We start from the raw sequence: 23,483 nt of genomic DNA on the forward strand, positions 1-23,483 counted from the left end.
AAGCGTCGCTTGAAATCTCAGGCGCCATAAAGCGAGCGTGCTTTTTGTGCGCAACAAGCAACTTTTGAGTAACATTTCACGCGCGTGTCCCAACGCGCTCACTTTTATCGCGAGCAAGCATTCTATTTGTGCGCCGCTTTAGAGTAGTCGTAGCATTAGTAGTAATAGTAGATCTAGATCTAGTAGTAGTAGTAGTAAAGTTATCTCGCATTTGCGTGTTGGGTTAAATAATGTATTACCAAACATTCTCTACAATCAAAGATATTACCACATTCTGGTTGTGATGTTGTTGTTGTACTTTCATTCATACGTTTTGTTGATGTTGTTGTTGTTTGTTTGTTTTTGGTAATGATCATGCCCTGCGAAAGTTTCTCTATGAGTGCTATCTTGCACCATCATTATCATGGAATTCATACCGTACCACCAGGAGGAAGCTAGGCTTATCACAATTCGCTCTTTTCTATTTTTAACTCTGGGGAAATCACCCCCTAAAAAGGTAGAATTCGCAATTCGCAACACCTGTCCTATTTTGGGTGCCCTTAGCTCTGGCCGATTTCTTCCACTTCTTCTTGCTTCGATTCCAATAACAAATCTTTTTCCATATATGGAAATATCTACTGTTTAAAACGCATGCGCAGGGAATACACCTACACATTTCCTGCCCGGCTTGGAGTACGGAAGTAAAGTAAAGCTGAACTGATCGGATTTCTCGTTTAAATTGAGACTTCTTGGACTGTTTTGTTCACTTCAGTAGGGACTCAAGATGACTACGTTTACTCTCAGTAAGTTTATTTGAGACTGAAAAATAATTGTCTTGCATTAGACTTTCGAATAAGACGAGATGCAGTCTTGTTTCCAGAGGCAAAAGCCGGAGCTATTGCAAGGGACGCCACTCCCCCTCTGTTCTGTCATGTAATGTAAAGAAGCAGAGAAGGAAGGTGGGAGGGAGATTTATCAACTTTCAATAGAATCAATACCGCCTTACCTTACAACACATACTTTCTACATAGTTTTACTTCAAATTCTAATATACGTAATGCGCTCTGTTTTAAGATAAACAGTTAAACAGTCTACCGACTTCACTTTAACTTTGGATCCTGCACTTCCTGACGCACCGAATCCATCATGTCATAACAAAATTGTTGTGTTGGAAGTTGAGTCATCAAAATTGATTCAGTGATTTGGATTTCCACATACTCTTTAGATCTAGATCTAGATCAAGTGTCTAGATCTAGATCTAGATGATTTACTTACATTTTCAAGTCAAGAAAATGTTTATGAGTAGAGAAAACAACTCAATATATTATTGAATTCCTATGAATTCGCATTGTGTCATTAGTAGTCATTACTTACAATACAACAGAACCCTACTTTTTTCGAAATTTGGTTGCTTTTAAGTTTAAGGACAAGAAGGGGGCAATCCCGAAAAATGATGTTTTGAGAAAATCAAAGGAAAAGTTTTTGCCCCTTGATCAGTTTCTTTAAAACACTCTTTTATAATGACTGAACAAATTTATGGAAGTGGCTATTCTCACCCGGGGTGAGAATACGATCGACCTCTCACCCCGGGTGAGACTTGCCACCGTAGGCTATTCTCACCCGGTGTGAAACAAGACCTGTTTTTCCTAATTTCGGAATACTTTCTATCGATGTGGATGATAAAATGGGTAAAGGCAAAGAAAGATTACGTATAGCACAAAAATAAGCAAATTTTATCGACTACAAAGATGCTATGGCTATTTCACTTTTCGAATCGAGCCGAACTACGGGGGTCGCCATTTTGTTTTGCCCGGAAGTTCTCGCAAGATCTACTCCTCCCCTCTTCTCTCTCTCAACTCTCTCAGTCTCTTTCTGAATACTGTCTATCGGTGTGGACGATCAAATTGACCAAAACAAAGTTAAAAAATGATGTTAAAACACAAAAGTAAATTAATTTGGTCGTCTACAAAGATGCTACGGCTATTTAACTTTTCGAATCGAGCCGAACTACGCGGGTCGCCATTTTGTTTTGCCCGGAAGTTCTCGCGCTAGCCTACTCCTCTCTTTCTCTCTCTTTCTCTCCACTGTCCACAGACAAAACTGTTCGCTTTTAGTAGGCTAACAGTAGTAATGGAACATTTGTTCACGGCACAGAATTCTACAATTTTTCTGTTATCACCACAGTGCAGAATTCTGTGGTTTAGGGTGAACGCAAAATTGGTTGATCTAGATCTAGGATAACGATGAACGCGCACCGGGTGAGAATAGCCAAAAGACTCGCCTACACTATTCTCACCCAGGGTGAGAATAGAGGTGGCCAACAAATATACACACCAATGAAGCCAAACTTCTCCTATAGTCTATAGTAGGCTAGGTAGAGCAATGCCCTTTTTTGGTGTAGGACAAGATTTCTGGATCGAAGTGTATACAGACACGGTAACCGGAAACAAAGTCACAAAGTATACAGACCCGGTAGAGGAGATCTTTTGTGATTTCGGAGAGTTTCAGCTCCCAGACCCGGTAGACAGTGTGTTTGTGAAAATATTACGCCCCTGTTGACAGGGAGGGAACGAGAGAAAGATAAGAGTGGAAAAGTAGGAGGGGGAGAAAGAAAGACAGACAAACAAGAAAGAGAAAGAGAAGGCGAGAAATACACAGAGAAAAGAGAGAGAGCAGGGGGGGGGGGATGGAGAGACAGAACAGAAATAGAGAGGGTGACTTTTCGATTGAAATTATGACATTGTTCTTTGCTTCAAATTGTCTATTGATTCCTCCAACTCCAAAACGGAGGAAAAAACTATCGTTGGTTCATCGAAAAGACATCCCCAATCTTCATTTTTAGATCTTCTTAGGGCCTCGAAACTAGATTTTATGATTTATGTCTGTCTGTCTGTCTACATGAGATCTAAACCTTAGATCTAGAAGAACCTAGGTCTACCCTGAGCCCAGATCAAGAGGGCGCTGAAACTTTCCAAAATCACAAAAGATTTCTCCTACCGGGTCTGTATACTTCATGACTTTGTTCCCAGTTACCAGGTCTGTATCATGTACTCCCTTTCTGGAAACCCCCGAAATCTGGGTTAGCCCGCTTTTGTCCTTAAAAGCGACCATTTATAACTTTCACTCTAACTCCCCTGCACATGACACAGGAATGAAGAATGATGCACTGCTTTGGAGGATCAAACTGCCATATATATTTTTTTTTTTCTTCTGCAGATCACACACTAAAATTGTCACACATCAATTGTTTGCGAGAAAATTTCAAACTTAACAATAGCAAAACATCAAATTTTGTGGAAAAACGAGGGGGCTGTTGTCCCAGAACCCCCCCCTGAACCTGAACCCGGATTGGTCCACAGTGCGGAAATTACAACACAGTTAGGGTTATTGTAGTTTGAATATATATATAATATTTTAAAACTCTTTTTATCCTGAACCCGGATTGGTCCACAGTGCGGAAATTGCAACACAATTAGGCTTTGTGTATTGTAGTTTGAATATAATAATATAATATTTTAAAACTCTTTTTATCCTGGTCATACCCCACGGACTCCGTACCCGTCCTGGGGCCGCCGCGCCATATATGAGTTGGAATTCAGTGTGAATATTTCAAAGTGCTGTATTTCTTACATTTTTTACTCTTAGGTTATAAGGAAATTTGGCAGTATGTTAGAAATTGAATCTAGTTTTTGTAAATGTATGTGGTTAGGAACTACACCATGTACAATGTACACCATGTGGATTTTGAGATATCTAAAGAATTCAACCCTCTAACTTGACCCTGATTGCCATTCCTACGTCATCCCTTTGGATTTATAGATCTAGCCCTACCCATTGGTACTGCACGAATTCCAGTACTGACCCCTTCATTATGATTTGAATCGCTATTAGATGAGTCTAATTCCTATTCGTTATCATCCACAACGGATTTTACGGCTTTTGATTCAGAGTCACTTTCATAAAATTAGTCTCATTCCCCACACACAACTCAGGGCCACTTCAAGAAGTACTTAGTCGATCGTGAACGTGCGTTTTCAAGACATTTTTCAAGCTTCTATGCCCATCAAAAGCAAATAATCGCTGTTCATTGGAAAGTTTAAATATTCAGACAGAGCTAACATATCCGTATTTGCGTATTTTGGTAATTACAAGGAGAGCTAGCTGTTTGACGTGACCGTATAGCTGTTCCGAGTTTACTTGTAGCCCGGACTGGTCCTTGTTACGAGTGTATACTAGTAGCCCGGATAAAAAAGAGTTAACCGTCACATTTTTCTAACAACTAACTAGGTCTATAAAATTCAACGGTCATGGGGGCCTAATATAGACCTATTATAGAATGGATAAAAATTAATTTTAAAAGGGCAACAATTCCTGAGCATGAGACAAGAATGAAGGTGACATTATCATTATATTTATACACAAATATATGTATAGAGGCTCACACACAAATTTAATTCTTTACATCATAGCTTGAGTGATATTCCTATAGATTGTAGGTCAGAAAATAGCCACCATGTAATAGTTTTACTTTTGTCAAAGGCCAGCTATATTCGGACTCGAGTCCGATTAGATTTTTTATCTATTCGAACTTGAGTCCGAAATAGGTTTTATGTATTCGGACTGGGGTCCGAAAAAATGTTTTATTTAAATTCGAAGTCAGCTTGTAAGTGGATTATGTGAGTCTAAAGAGGTTACAACTGTCGTCGTGGAATTTTATGTACCAGAATGAACTAGAATTACCTACTTGGACTGTGTAATTGTGTCAAAAGTCAAAAGACTGCTCTCTCATTACCCAATGGCAGTGTGACTCAGTGTCTATGTACACAATAACTGGCAATTCAGGGTCTTTCCACCACCGCTACAGTATTACTTCCACCACCATTTGTCTTTCCACATTTTAATTTCATTTTTTTGTGTGTTATAGTTTTTCTGTAACTAATTTTTTTTTTATCCCACCACACAAAACCGACAGCAGTGACCTCTTCCCAATACCTCTTCCACCAGCAAGGCAGGAGTACGTGATCGCTACGCGCAGTCTCATTGGTCGACATAATTAGCTTTGCCCCCGGCAAGATCAACTTAACTTGGTTGTTCTATTCATACTAATGATCCAGAGGGGGCCAGTTTAGATAGATCTAGTAACTGGATATTAAAGCTCACATCTCGATTGTTATCATTATGATTGAAAAAAATTTCATAAATGCTGGAAATATTTAGGAGCAAGGGTCGGAAGTAGGAACAGACGTCATGCTGGACTCAATTCAGAGTCCGAGTATAATTTTTGTCTCTTCGGTCTCGAGTCGGAATAATCAATTAGTAAAGTTTGTCCAAAATGTTAGCAACTTATTTTTGCCATCGCATCTTAACTTACTTTTCATTCAATTGTTTTACAGAGAAGACATATGCATCTTTGCCCCGCACAGTGCGGGGTCAGCCAATCGTCATCAATGGAGATCCCAAAGAAAAGAACTTCCTTTACTGCAATGGAAATAATGTTTTCATCCGAAACATCAATGTAAGTGCTGTTATTTATTTTGATTTTCATTTTATTTTGCCTAAGTATAACCTGGAAAAAAAGCCAAAGATGAATATCCTATATTTATGGCTGTGTGTGAAAATTTATTCCTGTCTTAAATTTACATGGTGTGGGAGGTTTATAAAACCCGGAAGGGAATGCAGTGTTTACCCTTTGTTGAATGAAAGTGGAAATTTATTTTTTCTCTATTCAGTTTAGTTACATATGATAAAGTGGAAATCATGTTTGGCCTTTGGATCTTTCAAATCTTCTAATTGATCTGGACAGTCCTGGAGAAAATGAGGACTATAGCAAAGAGAAGCTGTCATAATATTTAGTATGGTTGAGATGTAGAAAGATTGGAGGTTGTGCATCTACTGACGTCTTTTATAAAAGGGCCAAGTAACATTAACATCTGTTCTCGTTTTAGCTCTAAAATATATTTACTCTTTTCATTTTTGTATCAACAGGACACTTCTGAATGTGATGTCTATTCTGAGCACTCTAAGGAGACTTCTGTGGCAAAATACTCCCCCTCAGGCTTTTACATTGCTTCAGGAGGTATTCTTGGCACTTTTTCTAATTTTTTGCTTGTTAACTGATACTGATAACAACAATAGATATATACTTTTCCAATATAGTATGATCTTAGAAACCAGAGCGCATGGAAAATCATAAGCAGGTTGAAATTTCATAAAATTGTAAAATATAGCCTTAATGATTATTGTTTAGAACAAATTGCTTATAGCTACAGTTGCATAATATAAAATCCTTATTTATTTTTTATATTTATGGATCAGATGATGTGGAGAACCAGGTCACAAATTTAGGAACATGATGTCAGGCGTATATTGTCAGTAGGCTACAATGGCAACATCAGCACACTTAATAATTGTTCTTGATTTTTCCTGCTTGTTTACCCCTGGACAGTAGAGTTTCTTGCCATGTAAAAGAGCCTGTTCGGGTTGTAGTAAGGACCACTAAATATTGTGCTTGTTTGCAGACGTTACCGGCAAGGTGAGAATTTGGGATACTGTGAACCCAGAGCACATCCTCAAGATTGAGCACTCTGCCATGTCTGGAGTTATCAAGGACATAGACTGGACCATGGACAGCCAGAAGATCATTGTTGGAGGAGAGGGCAGGGAGTTGTAAGTTATCTAAGGAGAAACTTATTGTTTTCTTTTAGTGAGGGCTCAAACGTTTTGGCTGTAGTTGATTAGACTATTTTTTAACCTGCTCATGGTGGGTGTCTTTGGAGATATCAAAAGTCAGTCATTATCAATCCAGGTTGTTGTTACTATCGATCCAGATAAAAAGTCAGTCAAATGGCTAAGACAACATCTTTTTAGTGTTATAGAGACATGCAGAAGTGCATAATGAGTCAGTATCTAAATTCTAATTACAATAGCAGAGGGAGCTTAGTGTAGTATGTGACATACTTTACTAAGGGACACCTTTAGAGTTTTTGCCGGAGCACATCTGCAATACCTCCCAAATATTTACCAGCTTTTAACCACCACTGTTTCTGAATTAAATTAGAAGGCTTTTTCTTCCTTGCCATGAACTAATGGGATGGTTTTCTTTTGTATTTTAAGTTTAAAGAGATTAGCTTTGCAAATACAAATTAATGCTTACAAACTTTTATTTCTATTTCAATTTATGTTTTTCTGATACTGTCCACTTCTTATGAAATTTTAACTGTCAAAGAGGCATTGATATTTTGGGGAGTGCAATGTGCCCAATGAAACTAAAATATTTTGTAGTTGTTTTTTTTAGAATGGCAATCTTTCAAGGTTTACATGTTTTCATATTTCTGTGTTTGTGCTCTAAAATGCTTTATACTCTTATCTTCAATAACACTATGTGCGGAGGCCTTTCTGCAGCCTTTCTACTGATGTCTTTCAACTACTTCCCTGGTCTTATGGAAAATGTAAGATCTAACGGGTAGCCTTCTCGGATAAGGGCGAAAAATCTGAGAGGTCACGTGTGCAAGTTGCGCCCGTGAAAGATCCCATGGTCCCTTGGTGGTCCAAAATCGATAAGAGCAGGCTTCGGCCGCCACCCAGGCAAAATTAAACATTTCTTGCCAAGCTGAAAATGGTTAATGTGTCCGGCGCACTCATATGACCTTATGCAGTTGCTTTTTTTAACTTTTTTTTTTCTTTTCTCTTTTTTTCCTTCCTATGCCGTTGCGAGCAATTAAAACACTTATTTAAAAAAACGCAATGAACAAACACCTATTTTGCTTTTCTCACAGCTTTGGAAGGGCCTTCACTTATGATTCTGGAAATACTGTTGGAGAGATCAAAGGTCACAGTAAATCTATCAACTCAGTGTCTATCAGACAAGGCAGACCAATGAGAGCTGTCACCGGTAGTGAGGACTTTACCTCTATATTCTATGAAGGCCCACCATTCAAATTTGTGTGCTCAAAAAGCGTAAGTACTTTGCTATATAGTGGGAAAATTCTTTGGGATTGTCATGCATGAACTGGAGTTTTTAAAATTCTAAATTCAGTCTGGGGTATTTAACTGCCAGTTGTTGCAGTTATGGCATATACATTTCTTAAGAACTGTTATTACTAGTTTACACATTGTTGGTGCTCTTGTTATAGCAGAGGTTGATTTTTTATTTTTTTTAAATGAATTATTACCAGGTATATGTATCAAGTTTTACCACTTGTGGAATTTTCATGCTAGCTTTCAAATCATGAAGTGAAAGGTTCAGAGTACAAAACTTTTTTATTTCCTTAGCCGATCCTTTTATAATATATAAGAACCATTCTGTTGTTTGTTCTTTTTAAAAATAGTAGTTTACTGCTGGGGGGGGGGGGGGGGTTAAATCGAGATTCTTCTGTTTCTGTCAAGCCAACTCATTGGTATATATGTGTAATACTTTTAAAACAGGAACATACCAACTTTGTGAACTGTGTGCGCTTCAGCCCTGATGGAAGTAAATTCATCTCTGGTGGGGCTGATGGCAAGGTAAGTTATATCATAAGAAGACAGTGTGTGACTGCAATCTGTTTCTCTTTTCATTACATCTTTTAAGATTATATTGGATTGTGTAAGTAAAACAGTTTTCTTTCTTAGACTGTGCACTGAAGTTTCTATTGAAATCACTCCTTTTTTTTTCTTCTTTTTTTTCTTTTTTTAAATTTTTTTTTAGATGTCAGCAGTGGATGTCTTATAAGTGGTAAACTGCTTGCAAAATTTTAAGTTTAAGTGAGTGGCATTCACTTGGCCAGTGAAGTTTTCATAAAAGCTGTACATGTTGGTATTGAACACAGCTTAAATGAATTTAATTTATTGTAGAACTGTTAACTTTTCTTAACAAGCTTGATTTTTGTGTGAAAAATTTAAAATGTCTTTCTTGCCATTATCTTTTTTTAATGTGGCCTGTGACAAAACTTTTTGAAGCCCCCTTTACAACTTTTATTTTGTTTTTGTTTTTGTTTTGTCATGTACCTTTTGCGGCCCAACCTGAACCATTAGAATCCACAACAATTGAAAGCTGTTATTTAAATTCATGTTATTACTTTTTGTATTCGTCAACTCAACCATTTTTTTCCCTCACAGCTGTTTATGTATGATGGAAAAACTTCAGACCTGATTGGAGAGTTGGGGGCCCCGAAAGCCCATGCTGGAGGTATTTACTCTGTAAGTATCGAAGAGCTCTCTTGAACCAAACACATGTAGCAGATACCTTTTGAGTACTTGAACAAACTCAGAAGTCCTTGAAGTAGTCCCCTCTTTTTTCTCCTCGGGGAAAGGTGTGTGTGGTGGGGGGGGGGGGGGGGGTACTCTTGATCCTGAAATGGTAATGTGCTCTCCTCTCATTTTGAAGCACTAGGTTTGATTTCGGATTTGTGATGGAATTGTTAAGGGAAAGTTTCAATCTTTTTTGCTCACCAGGTCCAGATCTCAAGTAGTATGGGATTGGTCGCCTTGTTCATTTAACTCTAAGGTCTTGTGCTCATTGTTGAAATTTTGACTATTGAGAGCCAAGAGTAGCAGATCTTGTCTCTATTTATCCAAACCAAAAAAAAATTAAAAGCATGCTTTTTTCAGTACACATAACCAAGAGTCTCTTAAAAGGTGACAAAAAGCTGGAACTTGCTGAATTGCAAGGATGCTAGATTGTAGTAGGAAAGGAGGCCACATTCAACACCACTGTGGACATGAAACTTTTTTTCATTTTGCCCCATTAAAAATTTTGTTCTACCTTAATCCCATGTTATATATCAAAAAGATTCTAATTAGTACTGGTACATTGTTACTATCACATGAAAAATGAGCAACTCCCAACAGACTTACTCATTTCCTTTTCTAGCCATTTGACCTGTTGGACCCATAGTTGTTTATGATTATGTGCACATCGCTTTGTGGTTATGTCATGCTGACTATTCATACAACAATCTTCCCATGCCCCCTATTGCATTATGATGACTCCATCCAAGAGGGCCACCTGTCTTAGACAACCGCTTTTCTCATTGGCAGGGGGTGGTCACTTTGGACAGGTTCTACTGTATTCCATTTTTGTTGTGTAGTGTGAAGATTTTGATACGACCCTGTGTTTTGTGAGCTGGGACTGTGTCCATCTCTTTTCTTCCTTGTGCTGTACAGCGGGTGGTTAAAGGCTGTCTCTGGTTGGTCCTACTTCTTTTTTTTCCTTCTGTTGTTTCTGCCTGTCTTACTTTTTCCCAGCGCTGAATGACCCATTATTATATCTATGTCCTTTTCTGTACTTAAGCAAACGTAACTAACAAACTTTCCCTATGCTTTACAGATCTGCTTCAACGCCGACGGCTCCAAATTGCTGTCTGTGTCAGGAGACAAGACTGCTAAAATCTGGAACATTGAGGCCAACTCTGTTGAAACGTAGGTTCTGATTCCAAATAGCATTTCATAATGAGAGTTGGCTGCCAGTTAACCTGATACTTTGTTATCTCTTGTACTTTTCAGTTCTGTTTCTCTTGGCAGCATAAATAGATAGAGGTTACTCCAATTTTGAAGATGTATGATAGCCAAAATAGTCTATTTCTTTTTTGTAAGTGTTTTGCGGGGTTCGCAACTGCATGAGGTCATATGAGCGCATAGTCTATTTCTTTGATTCAGCTTATCTAATTTTGAAGATGCATTTTTGCCAAAATAGTCTAGTTACTTTTTTACGGGTTGTTTCTAATTTTGAAAATGCACCATTATTAAGATAGTCTATTTGACTGTAGTAAGTACTCAATTTAGTACCTGTGGCAAGGGTACATAAAGCAAAATATTTCAAACTTCCCCCCCCACATAAATCTGTCATAGATAACATTTCAGGGAAGATTTGATCCATCTGTATACTTTATTATGCTGTCAAAATTGTCCAAGATGGCCACATATTGGATTATGACGGCTTGTCCACAGCCACAACATCAAGGGTGATATATAATTTATAACAATGTGTCGAGCGATGAGAGATTTGCATGACCATTTTGGACAGGTTTTTGGAGCTGTTAGTTGGTAGAGAATAGTGGCCACAGAAGCGTTGGACAGGTTGTTGTCTTGGGCAGTAGCATTATATAGTAAAAATGCAAGGAAGTGCAAAGTGGCCCTTTCTAAAGGCGGTTGTCTTGGACAGGTTTCACTATATATGTGAGAACTGCAAACAACTGTGCTTTTCCGCCCCTAACTTTTAACTAATTTACTTTAACTTCTTTACTGTGCTTCTCGTTCACTCAGATTCATATTTATTTCTTGGAAATTAGATGAATGATATTGACTGTGCTGTACCAGCCACCCTGAGATTCATTTCTTCTGGGATTACTTTTCAGAGATTTCGTGCTAGGCAAACAAGTGACAGACATGCAAGTTGGATGTTTGTGGCAAGGGGACAATATCATCACCGTGTCTCTCTCTGGAAATTTCAACTACTTGGACCCTGCTAGTCCAGCTTCACCCAAAAAAATTATCAAGGTAGGTATGGTCAATAAAATTTAGTGACGGTAGAACATGTAGTACATCAACACTTGATATAATGAAGGAATGAAAAAGAGATAAGTTGTGTACACTTTTCTACGGATGCTGTTTTTGTGGATTTTTTCTTCTTTATTTCTGTTATATTAATTTTAGTGTAATGATGTTATTTCCCTTTTTAACAGTCATCCATTATATCTTTGGGAGAATTTATTATTCTCTGCTTTGTGAATGAGATTTTGCTCAAATCAAGCTGTGCCGCCCTGTGAAAGGATCCATTGTGTCACTTGAGTGGCTCTGCTCTTAACAGCTGATTCTGAATCATTTCCTGGTGCTAAATTTGGCTCTGAATGATTTACTCGCCCTCATAGAAATAATGTCTTTACGATTTCTTTCTCTTTGAAAATCTGTAGTTGTTCCTTATGACAGTTATGTGAGGCTGAGAAAATGTACTCTTGTGTTGTCTGCTTATTCTATCTTGCTTCACTGCTTTGATGTCCTTGCGAATACTGTCTTTTAGTCATAGCGAAGTCTGTTCTTACCTTGGCATATGGCCGTAAGTCGTGTGTGATTAAGTATAAACATCTTATTTCTGAGTTTTTGTATTGACTGTCTCTTTGTATTGCGAAAAGATGGTTTTGCAATGATACACTCACAAGTGTCTGTGATGTGGCGCATGCCGGAGACCTGAGGTCGATTCACAAGTGGGGAGAGAAAATTGTTTATCCCTATTTTTCTGTCTTTCTGCTGGGATGTTGTATCCTGTTCAGCCCTGGTTGGCCCTGACTGGTGAGGTCAGAAGCTCGCCTCCTAAATTATCTGATGGGGGCATAAAAAACACCTACATTATGACATACATGATGCCTACATCTTTGTTCACTGAATTTGCCATCAGGTGAATAGTGGAAGAATTACGCTCACTTTTACCACCAGATTTTTTCTCTTGTCCACATGTTAAATCCTACTGCACTTTTTTGTTTTCTGTATTCTCCTGGAAAATAGTTTTCATTGAAAGGAAAATTATACATTGCTAGATACGTCCTGAATTTTTTTTTTCAGGGTCATAACAAGCCTATTGTGGCTCTGACTACAAGCCCTGATGGTTCCAGTTTCTACACTGCGAGCAGCGATGGCCTAATTGGTATCCTTGTCCCATAGAGAAATATTTCGTGTTTTTTTTCTATTATGTCATCCTTGTTAGAATATATGCTTGGCTTTGGAAGTGCACCAGTTGTTTCAAGACATTTATTCCTTGTCACACTTTGCTGTCAGATCTGTTATGATGTATGTATTGCAAATAGTGTATCAAGTTTGAACATCTTTAACATTTTATTCTTCTTACCAATTCAAAGGAAACATGGCACAACAGTTCAAGTGATTTCTTTGGAGAGTATATTGGAAGTACAGTTGAAATTGTTCGAAGCAGCCTCCTACTGTCGAGGAGAAAAATGTTTGTCCTAGACAAGTGGACCGCTTTGACAGTGTCATTATTATGTTTTTAAAAAGACAGGGGTGGAAGTGGGATGAGGTCATTTGTACATGTGGTGATTATTTTGGACAGGTTTCTGTTAGAATAGGAGTGAATGTTTTTAAGATTAATTTTGGTACTTGGAAATAGTGCTCTTGTAATGTTTACCAGGGTTACCCTGATCATGTGATTATGTCAAAATTGCTAAGTCATTTTGCCATTTCTCAGTGACAATGTAATAATGTCAAAATTATAAAGCCATTTTGCAATTTCTCTAACGGTGTAATGATGTCAAAATTATACGGTCATTTTGCCATTTCTCCTTGCCGTCATGTTGACTGTTGTGTCTGTTTTATGATAAGAATTCCTGAACTAGCCTCCAGTCAGTTGGAATGCTGCTACTGGTGAGAGCGATGACATTAAGGGCAAAGGTCACACCAACCAGGTGATGGACCTGGCCCTCGGCGGGGATGTCCTGGTGTCTGTTGGCATTGACGACACCGTCCGATTCACACCGACTGGCAGCGGGGAGTACAGGTCTGTGGTTTCTGTTTTGTGTCGATGAAATGGATGTGAATGTGTGGATAATGTAAAGTGAGGTTTGTGAGAGAATGGTCTGTCTTGCTTGAAGACACAATCAAATATGGATGACAGAAAGGGAATGGTCGATTGTTTTCTTTTGCCTTTACGTGCCAACCCACAATGTATCGTTGATATGGTATATTTTTTTGGGACAAAGTAGGCCCTTTTTTTCACATGAGTGAGGTAACGAATTTTGTTTACTGATATTCTTATTTTCTGATACTATCTCTTTGCACTTTATCCTCTTGTCTTCATTTTGATGTCAAAGGTGTAAGTTTTATTTCATAGAATAAACCTATTGCCCTGTCCCTCCCAACGCCTCTTCAACCAGTCACATTTATTGTACGCTTGTCTGGCACAACCGTGGAAACCCCTGTGGCTTGGAAACTGTTAAGGAGTATCTCTGCTTTTGAACATAGATGACCCCAAGTCCATGTTTGAGCAATAGCACTCGGCAAGCTTGTGGCAAGTCTACGGCGAGACTACTTGTCTTTTTTAGAGTGAAAACAATGGGATGAGGGGTTCAGTTACGTCCACTGTGCAGATGCAGGTGGTTCAGCCACAGTTTTTCCCAGCCAGATGTTAACAGATGGGTGCAAAGTCTGCTGGAACAAAGTTAGGGTCGAACTGTGCCTTGTGTTTCTTGAAGCAGTAGGCAGACACTAGCTATGTGACAAAACTTTAACTAAATTGTTTTTTGTTGCCAAAATGTCTGTGTGCAGTTTAGTGAGTTTGAATACACATACATTATCTTAAGTTATGATCATGTATCTGTCTGGCCCGGTCAATATCAGTCGTAAGACGCATTGTGCTATTATGAGCTACGAGGCTCGAAAGGCAAAAAAGTGACTTTCCATGAAATTTTTTTTGTGTGGATATTTTGAAAGTTTGATGTCTTCTGCTTCATTTAAGATAAAAATAAACACAACTATATTCGACTATGAATATTTCTTGTTTTAAATTGTAGGGAAAAGGTGATAGTTTTTTAAGATAATGTTAACTCAGTTTTGAAATTTCCTTCATATGACTGATATTGACCGGCAGGGACACACATATGTTTATTTGATGGTGTGTATACATACAGTGTGTGTGTGTGTATCAATGTACTTGAGTTGATTTTATAATGGTACCAAAGAAGCCATTCTCATATAAGCTATTCTGTACTTTTCTCTGCCTACAGTGGAGACTCTGTAAAACTTGAGTCCCAGCCCCGTAGCGTGGACTTCAAAGAGAATGTTGTCGTCATCGCCTGTCTCCGTCATGTGAGTTGTGGAAAGCTTGTGTTTGTGTTTATGCTGGATTGTGTGTTTGTATGGGGGTTTAGGGGTTTTTGTAAGGGGAATCATTCATTTGTATTTAAAAATACTAATCAAGATAAAAATGTTTTGAACCAAGTTCATGTGAAGAACCTTTAACTCACTGAGGACCAAGGTGTGGGCTACTTTATATTCCCAAGAACCCAGCTAATATAGGGGCTCTCAGAAAAATCATAACTTAAGTTATTTTGTCAACCAATTTATAAAAAGTTTTCAATATCATATTATGTATGATTGAATGTTCTTAGAGGGAAACCCCCCCCCCCCCCCCCAGCAATAATGAACGTGTGCTTACTGATTTTAGGCGTTTGAGAATGAGGTCAAATGTTGAGATTTGAGAACAATCTTTATTGTGTTGCATGTTTTCTTCATTTTTATATGAATCACAAATTTGTTTATCATTTGCCTCAAAGACGTCTGAAATGTTCAATTATGAGCTTATAAAGATTATAAATGACTTTTGAGACTTAATCTGTTAGTTTGGTTATGAAATCAGAAAAGTGCTACATCCTAGTATACTGCAGGAAAACCTTCATAAGAAATAAACTTTTCTAGCTATCTCAGTCTTTCATCACTCTGACTCTGAACTGTCTTTTAATATTTGCCTAGGTTTTCTTTAAGCATGATTTGTTTTTAATATATTACTTTATTAAATGGAAATACTGTTTTTTGTGTGTGTTTTTTTCTGGCTCTGAATTGAGCTTGTTTTGCTGCAGAAAGTATCAAAATGTACAGTGAATTCCAGGAAATGTTTGTACCTTGTGTAACTCCAGTGTGATGAGATTTGTGTATTTGGTTAAATCTCTTGCAGGTGTTGGTATTCGACGCGTCAGGTCGCAAACTGTCCTCTCTGCAAGTGGAGTATGAAGGATTGAGCGTCAGCATCAACCCAGGGGCGACTCAAGTGGCTGTTGGCTCAGTGAGTCATGATTTTTTTCGTAGTCTTCCCATTCTTCTGCTGTCGGTCGACTGTTCAGGCTTTGAGAGGAGTCAATTCAATGCAACAGTCTGTCTCATCAGAGTCTTTCGTTGTGCCCAACAGCTTTATATGCAGTACAGATTTTCTCCACCTTTAGATCAGATCTGGTTCCTCTGGAATGTGCACTGCAGGCTGTTCTGATGTACATGAACTGGAGTTCGGTCTTATTGATTACATGTATGTGGGTTGTTGGTGGGTGCTCAGGTGTGGTTTGCTCATTCTTCCCTATCCAACATCAGTTGTCCTTATCTCTCCCCCTTCTTTTTTGTTTGTTATCCTCTTATAACATCTCTAATCTTCCGCACTTATATGATTTTATTGTGTTGCAAGTTCTGTAAAACACTTACTAAAACGAGAACTGATTACCATATATAGCCTCTAAAAGTTGTTTTTGTTTTTTCCTTTCGATATGTTACTCTGTGGTGATTTTTTAGAGCAGGGATTAAGGGCATGGGGATCTCTGAGGATGCAACCCATTTAGTTGATGGAATAGCTCACATGAATGTCTTTGCTCCTGTATACCTCATAGTACATGTGCAGTGTTTATCTTGGTAAATCCTATCTGTTTTATCTCTTACGACCTACCTTTTTCAGTGTGCTAATTCTGCCAGGCAAAACTTGACTTTCAGTATGACCTAATTGTGTGTATTAAAACACTAATCCTATGGGAAAACAAAGTGAAACAACAGACCTGTAGTCACCATTTTGTCTGTACTTTTTTGTGTCATGTAGATGAAAATTCGAAAAATGTTTTGTTGTAACTGTTGTTGGTTTTTTTTTACAGAAAACCAGGATCCACATTTATGAGCTCAGCAACGGGACACTGACTGAAATCAGGTCAGAAGCGGCTCAAGAGGTTGCTGCTCTATCATATTCCCCAGATGGTGCTTACTTGGCCGTTGGCTCAAAGGGAAAAGTCATGATGTTTGATGTACAGGATTGGCAAGTAAGTAGTGATTCTATAAAAGGGCTTCCACTTGTCAGACAAAATTCTCAGGCTGTTTCTAATTCTCCAGGTGTCATTTGTGGATGCGATCCATTATAATAAATAGAAGTCCCTCCCTGTGGTATCATGGCTGGTCTGGTTGGCTGTAAATAAGCTGCTATTTCAGATCTGTTCAACCACTTTTACTACTAAAGAGTTCTACTTCATCTGAGGCTATGAAATGAATGCAAAAGCGTTTTGTTTGCAGTAAAGGACGAAGTTTTATAATTGTCTCAAGTATTTCTCAGCAATTTTATTTCCTTTTTCTTTGTACTTCAGAGAAATATTGGTAAGTATGCTGTATGAATGCTGCATTGGGAGTGTTTATTGCATGGATTACTTTCTTTTGAAGCTGATGTTACATCAAGTTTACAGGTCTTGCCAACCCTTCAGCCTTTCAGAGAATGTGTGGTTATATTACGCTTGGATTTTCAGAGTTTTTATTACCCAATACAGAAGCACACAAAGTTCTCTGACATCACAGACTTTTCTCTCTCTCTCTCTCTCTCTGTCTCTCTCCCTCTCTCTCCCTCTCTCTCCCTCTCTCTCTCTCTCTCTCTCTTTCTCTCTTTCTCTCCCTCTCTCTCTCTGTCTCTCTGTCTCTCTCCCTCTCTCTCTCTGTCTCTCTCTTTCTCTTCTGGCGCTGTAGCGTCATAAACAATCAGCGATGCCGACAGCACACAGGAACTTTAGTCGCCTGGGGGTCCTTGAAAAGTGCTGAAAGTGGGTTACTGAAATGTCCGTGCAGACGAGTTCTGGCACGATAGTTGGCGGGACACTGTTTTCACTAAGATTTGGAGGGTTCACTAGTCTGCAGCTCAGCTCTTGGCAATTCATTCTGTAAATAGTTCTGTGTTTTGAAGAAGCTTCCAACTTGAGTTTACTTCTTTTCGTTGATTTTGAAGGCCCACGTGTCTGGAAATGTTGAACAAACAAATCTTTCATTTCTGTACCTCGAGGTCGTTGGTTCCGTGCTTCCCTCATATTACTTTATCCTGTGTGTTGTAATGAGCAGTTGTCTGTGAACTTAGAGAAAGTAAAAAAAATATTTTGGCTGCTTCTTGTCTTTGTCATCAAGCAGTGTTTTTCTGTCATGCATTCTCTACCTCCATAGTTCCAATATTGTGTTACCGGTACTGTGTGTTTCTTTGGTAGTAAAATAAAAATTAGTACAGAGTTTTCCCAACTTTGTACAACTCTCTTCAAGGTATTCCCATTCTAGTTCTGTGCTTATTTCATTTTTAGGTTGTTGTTTTTTTCCTGTTTGCTGATTTGGCAAAACGTGTTAGAATTTATGACAATGTCAGCACTGAATGAAAATACCCAGTTTCTCTCTGTTGTCATTGTGACAGGTTGCCTCTGTTGTCTTTTTTAACAAAAATATGAATACATCAGTCAAGAGGACAAATTTGTCTAAGAAGAGCCTGAACACAATAAATGTTTTTAATATTGCTGAGGGACAAAGTAAGACCACATGAAATTGACAGATGGATAGTTATTGGTTGGTGGGTGCTCTAGTGTGGTTTGCTCCTTCTTTCCTATCAAGCATCTATCGTCTTGATCTCTCCTCCTTTTATTTTGTGTTTGTTACTCTCTTGTAACACCTTTAATTTTCGGGACTTATATGACCTTATTCTGTTGCAAGTGCCGTAAAACTCTTACTCAAACTAAAACTAAACGGATAGACGTGAAGTACTTGTAGTGCCTACTGCTGGTTTTGTCTAACTGCCAGATCAGGTGTGTCAGCCTGTCATGTCACTGACGTTTATCTGACTTCGTTTACCGTTCCTCAGGAATCCATTGGTGGCTGGGGAGAACAACACACTGCTAAAGTGACCAGTGTCCAGTGGTCCCCAGACTCAAGGCGATTTGCCTCCGGCAGTGTGGACTCGCACATCATTATTTGGGAGCAGGGCAAATTTGTTGGCAAGAAACCATCTGTCAAAGGTTGGCAATTTATTGTGTTCATGTCATGTGTTGGGCTGAAAGATTGGATATTTGGAGCTTGTAGAAAATTTAAAAGAAAAAAGTATTCAGCTCCAATTGAGGACTGTTATTTTGTCCTCTCATTGTACGTGAATGTATGTCTGCTGTAGCTGTGGCATTCAAAGGTTACTATCGTGGGACTGTGGACTAAAAATTTACTTTGGACCTAAGTTTAATTAATGTACACAGTACGTACTGCCTAGGTGTTTCTGCATTTTCAAATTTGCTTACTTATCATGTGCCATCATATAATTTGACTATCTCACTCATCCAGTAGAATCAAATGAAATTCCTGCCTCTCTACAAATACTACATCTGTTTTTAATCAGGCTGCAATATCAAACTTGTAGTAAGACCGGAATGCCTTTTAAAAAATTGGATAAGTTATAATAATCATTTTAGCAGTTTTCAGATCTAATTTGTATGTTTGACTTTGTGTCAGAAAGTTATGAACATGTGTCTTTGCTGCTATCATGGTGTGACTTTGTGTCAGAAAGTTATGAACATGTGTCTTTGCTGCTATCATGGTGTCTTCCCGTACCCAAAACTCACTGATGTGTTGTTGTTTTTTCTTACTCAGCTCACCCACTCAGCCACATCAACAGGCTTTCCTGGTTGGACAACAATACCATCGTCACTGCCGGACAGGACTCCAACCTTAAAATCTGGCAGGTCTCAGATTAAACTTGTTGTGCCTTATGCAGTGTAGGAACAAATGTGTCTTTCCAAATATATTTTTTTCAGTTAAATTTTAATATTATTTTATGTGAAATTGATTTACACATTTTCTTAAAGGATTCTGTAGTGAAGTTATTTCCACTTGAACTTAAACACCTCTAGCTACACTGTCCATGACTGTTGCAAAGCACATATCTGTCAACGAAGCAGCTGTCTGTCTAGATGTGAGAGTGGAAAGAAATATGATGTTTACAAGATGATACTTCAGTCTGGTGTGTGTTGTTGATTGTGCAGTGTGCTGGCTGTGTCTGTAGGTTTCCTAGAAGCAGATGGAAGTGTCTTGTAATGTAACTTCTTCTTTTTGTTCCGCAAGAAATTGGTTTCTGTTGGAGTTTCTCCTGTACTAGGGGGATTTGAGCGTCGGAGGATTTTCATATTCCAGGAAATCATGTTACTTTTCCTTTTATATGGAGGGCCAATTGTACATGTGCCCACATAAAATTCCTTTCGACATTTGTTTTATATTTTGTTTAGAAATTGAGTTTTATTATTGAATGTTTGCGAGTGAGTAGTGTTGATTGTGATATAATAGCAAATCTGAAAACACAGCTTTATATTTTTGCACAATGCCAGTGGATGTTCTATGTTTCTGTTGTAAGGACATTATGTAGATGGTAAAAAGCCCAGATTCTATTGTTGAAGAGGGCTGTGTTTCCAACACTGAAGTGTTTTAGTATGGTCTTTATTTATTTCTATTGTTACTAACATACTGAGTTTGTGAAATATTGATTGACTGTGACTCTTACTAATTGATATTGGGTGGAGGAAGGTAAAGTAAAAACAATGGTGTAACCGTTCATGGAATATATTCCTAACAAACTGTTGATTGCTGTAAATTTATGCATAATGACCTATAACATTGGTCTTGTCTCTTTTTGGGGTTCTGAAGAAGAGTTTGTGTCAAAAAGCATATCAGCAGTGTTTAATTATAGACACTTTTCAGGTTTGCACAGCTTCTTATAAAAATTTGTCTTGAGGTGCAGTTTATGGAATTCCCAATATATTTTGTTATAGTATCATAGCTGGAGAGAAACTGATTTATGTATCGAAAATGAGTATTTTTCCAATGCATGGATTTTCCATAAGAACTTAGGTCTTCGATTTAGTGGAATCCGGTTTTTTTCCTCGTCAACGAGTTATACTCTTTGCTGAACACTTGAGGCTATGGCATGCCTCATAGGGTTAAGAATTTGTGAGCTGCATATGTGTACACCACTGTTCTTATCAAATGCATAATTAGTTCATTCTGGAAAAAAAAAATTAGACCTGTTGATGTAGAACTGAAATCCATATATTGGCATGAATTGATTATCCATCATATATATGGAAGCCATCAAATTTTAAGGTGCACAATTCAGTGAAATAAGGATGGAGATTTATTGCACAGCCTCAAGTGACCTCATGACAGTCTGCGCTTTCGCCTCAACACTTTCACGGTATGCTTTGGTGCTGTTCCTGGGATATTCACTGTATTTAATGGAATACTTTGAGATGAGAATTATGAGCATTAAAGGAATAGCTTATATTTAATGCTTTCAATTTCCTCTTCACCTCTTTGAATATGTGAGAGAAACCTGATGTGATGTCTCCAGAACTTTTTACAACTGCTCTTTTATGACTCTGCAACATTTAATCTCTTATGCAATATAATTTTTATTATTCATGAAGTATAGGATGAATTTGTTTGTTTATATTATATTGTCAATTTAGTGGGTGTTATGAAAACGATTTATCATGTTAGTAAAGCACATTGAAGTGGCATGTCAGCATATTTGTTGGATTTGGAAATGACCTTATGAAAATGTAGTGCATTCAGAAAGATAATGTAACTGTTTTACTGTCTTAGGGTCTCCCAGTCTTAACTTCTTAGGGCTGCCACTTCAGTACCACATTGTTTGTGAACTTAAGTCAACAATTATGCAAATTATGCTGTCTGTGGTCTTTTTTTATTATCCTTTGCCCATTGATATGAGATTGACGCCATCTGATTAGTAGAAAAAAGTGTGTATGAAAGTGTCCAATAGTGTATTCTGTGCATATTAAGTATAACAAGTGACTGTAATAGCAGATAGAGATTCCAGGATTATAGATATCAGTTATTGATCTGAGAAAGATGATGATTTTAGATATGATGGTGGTGATGAGTGATGATGTGGGATTGCGTTTAAGTAATGTTAGCATTAGTCCTATCTCCCTCTACTCCAATGAGTCACTAGGGACGTGGGCACCCTCTATCCAGTTCCCTACTGGAACCATCTTTACGGTCACCGTGAAGTCTGTCTGTGGTCTTGAGTACCGGTATAGTCAACAATGTTTGGCTGAACAGTGAAATTTTTCTGAGAAGTTAATGTAGGGATCCATGCTTTTTATCCGTAATTTCTTTTGTTTCAAGGGGAAAAAATCATTTTCTCGATTGTGCCTCTTTTTGCTTCAGGGGTATATATGAAGCAGAAATGTTTGACCAGTGGTATTTAAGATTGTTGGCAGGATCAGTTGTTTTGCTTTCCTTCCTTCTGCTTTGGTTCAAGTCGATTTGCAAAGAAAAATTACGTCCTCATATATAATATACACACAAACAAATAATTTTCGGCTGCTACAAAGAAAAAATGTACTTTGGCATGGATAAGGAGAGACTATGGATTGGAGATATATATTTGCATGTTGATGTATCTTTCTGAAATTGTAAAATCTGTGCAATGCATTGTTGCTGTATTGAAATAAAAGGCTTACTTCTAAATTTCCTGCGTTTCTCTTCAGTGGCTTACATTTTTTTTTTTTTGGTGAAATTAATTAGTGTGGCAAGATCAGTATAGCTTTATATTTTGCACATTTTAAGGTTCACACTCTATTTTTTTCAGCATGAAAGTCAAAAGGACAAAGTGAAGAAGGCAGGCAACATGCAAAGTAGCTGTGAAAGGTCTTTGGGGTTTTTTAAAGTGTTTCACGGTTCTTGCAACTGCATAAGGTCATATGAGCGCATGGGACACATTAAACATTTTTAGTTTGGAAAGGATTAACCCTTCAAAAGGCGAATTAATTTGCACTGTCCAGTCCCCAAGTGGCGAATTGATTTTTGAGAACATGAAAATAAGGGTGGGTAATGAAAAATACTTATCACTTTAATTTTTTAGATAGAAATATGAACCAAACAATGAACTGGAAATTAAGTGAAGAAAAAACTAGATAAAAATTTGCAAAACAATACCTTGTCATACATAGATTTGTTTGTTTGTCAGAGGAATTTGCATCTGTGATGTTCCTGACGTTGAGGTGTCAAATTTCTCATAGCCTTAGCGCGAGTAATAATAATAATAGATAGCATTTGTATAGCACAAATCTCCGCTCAACAGCAAGCTCTATGCGCTTCACAATCTATACTATTACCCCAGCCGACCTGAGAGCATTCTGAAACAACCTCAACTTTCTGGGAAGCATACAATGCAAGCAGCCATTTATAGGCGCTAAAACACTAACATACAGTCAAGATCTTTCGCTCTCCTTGGCCAGGTACTCATTCCCACCTGGGTGAAGTGAGGAAAATTCAAAATGCCTTTCCCAAGGACACAACATCTGGCCCGCGGCTTGAACCTCCGAACCCGCAACCTCACGATTACAAGTCTGGTAGCCTAACCACTTGGCCACCAACGCCACTGATACAGTTCAAAGCAGCCAGGGACACAGAGGACTATACCTACCACACACTTTTTGCATTGAAATGTAGTCTGTTTCCTCTTGAATCACTACTATCCCAGTAAAATGCGTTGAACAGGTTGCAATGCAAACATTCATATTTGCAGCCATTTCCGATTTAAATACTGCCTTTGTGACTGATGTAAAAAAAATTCTTCGACTACGTTTTCTATTCCAATTCTGGGTCTAGTTTCTTGGGGCAGGAAAGGCTAGGAAAATGTTCCTTGAAGAGAGTTTAACTTAGTTTAAACAATTTCCTGTGGCTCTGTACATAAAATCAGGTCT

At 38.1% G+C, this 23,483-nt stretch overlaps 1 protein-coding gene across 1 annotated transcript; it reads left to right on the forward strand.

The window, feature by feature from the left end:
• The first annotated feature begins 657 nt into the window (after positions 1-657).
• LOC101847109 (actin-interacting protein 1) lies at positions 658-22,245 on the forward strand. The gene is made up of 16 exons (XM_005098220.3): positions 658-782; positions 5,373-5,494; positions 5,965-6,055; positions 6,498-6,645; positions 7,755-7,935; positions 8,404-8,481; positions 9,076-9,156; positions 10,286-10,377; positions 11,313-11,454; positions 12,514-12,595; positions 13,306-13,459; positions 14,685-14,766; positions 15,632-15,739; positions 16,584-16,745; positions 18,578-18,731; positions 19,351-22,245. The coding sequence occupies exons 1-16, from the start codon at positions 764-766 to the stop codon at positions 19,452-19,454; spliced, it is 1,800 nt and encodes a 599-aa protein (XP_005098277.1). The 5' UTR covers positions 658-763; the 3' UTR covers positions 19,455-22,245.
• The last annotated feature ends 1,238 nt before the right edge of the window (positions 22,246-23,483 follow it).

This window comes from Aplysia californica, unplaced genomic scaffold, assembly GCF_000002075.1.
Source record: "Aplysia californica isolate F4 #8 unplaced genomic scaffold, AplCal3.0 scaffold00175, whole genome shotgun sequence".
In the NCBI taxonomy this organism is placed as follows: Eukaryota; Metazoa; Mollusca; class Gastropoda; order Aplysiida; family Aplysiidae; genus Aplysia; species Aplysia californica.

What these genes read in the sequence shown, in the direction of transcription:
- LOC101847109 (XM_005098220.3), top strand. An exon ending in GAGCAGCGATGGCCTAATTG is followed by an intron (nt 12,596 to 13,305) that starts GTATCCTTGTCC and finishes ACTAGCCTCCAG; the next exon opens with TCAGTTGGAATGCTGCTACT. An exon ending in TCATCGCCTGTCTCCGTCAT is followed by an intron (nt 14,767 to 15,631) that starts GTGAGTTGTGGA and finishes AATCTCTTGCAG; the next exon opens with GTGTTGGTATTCGACGCGTC.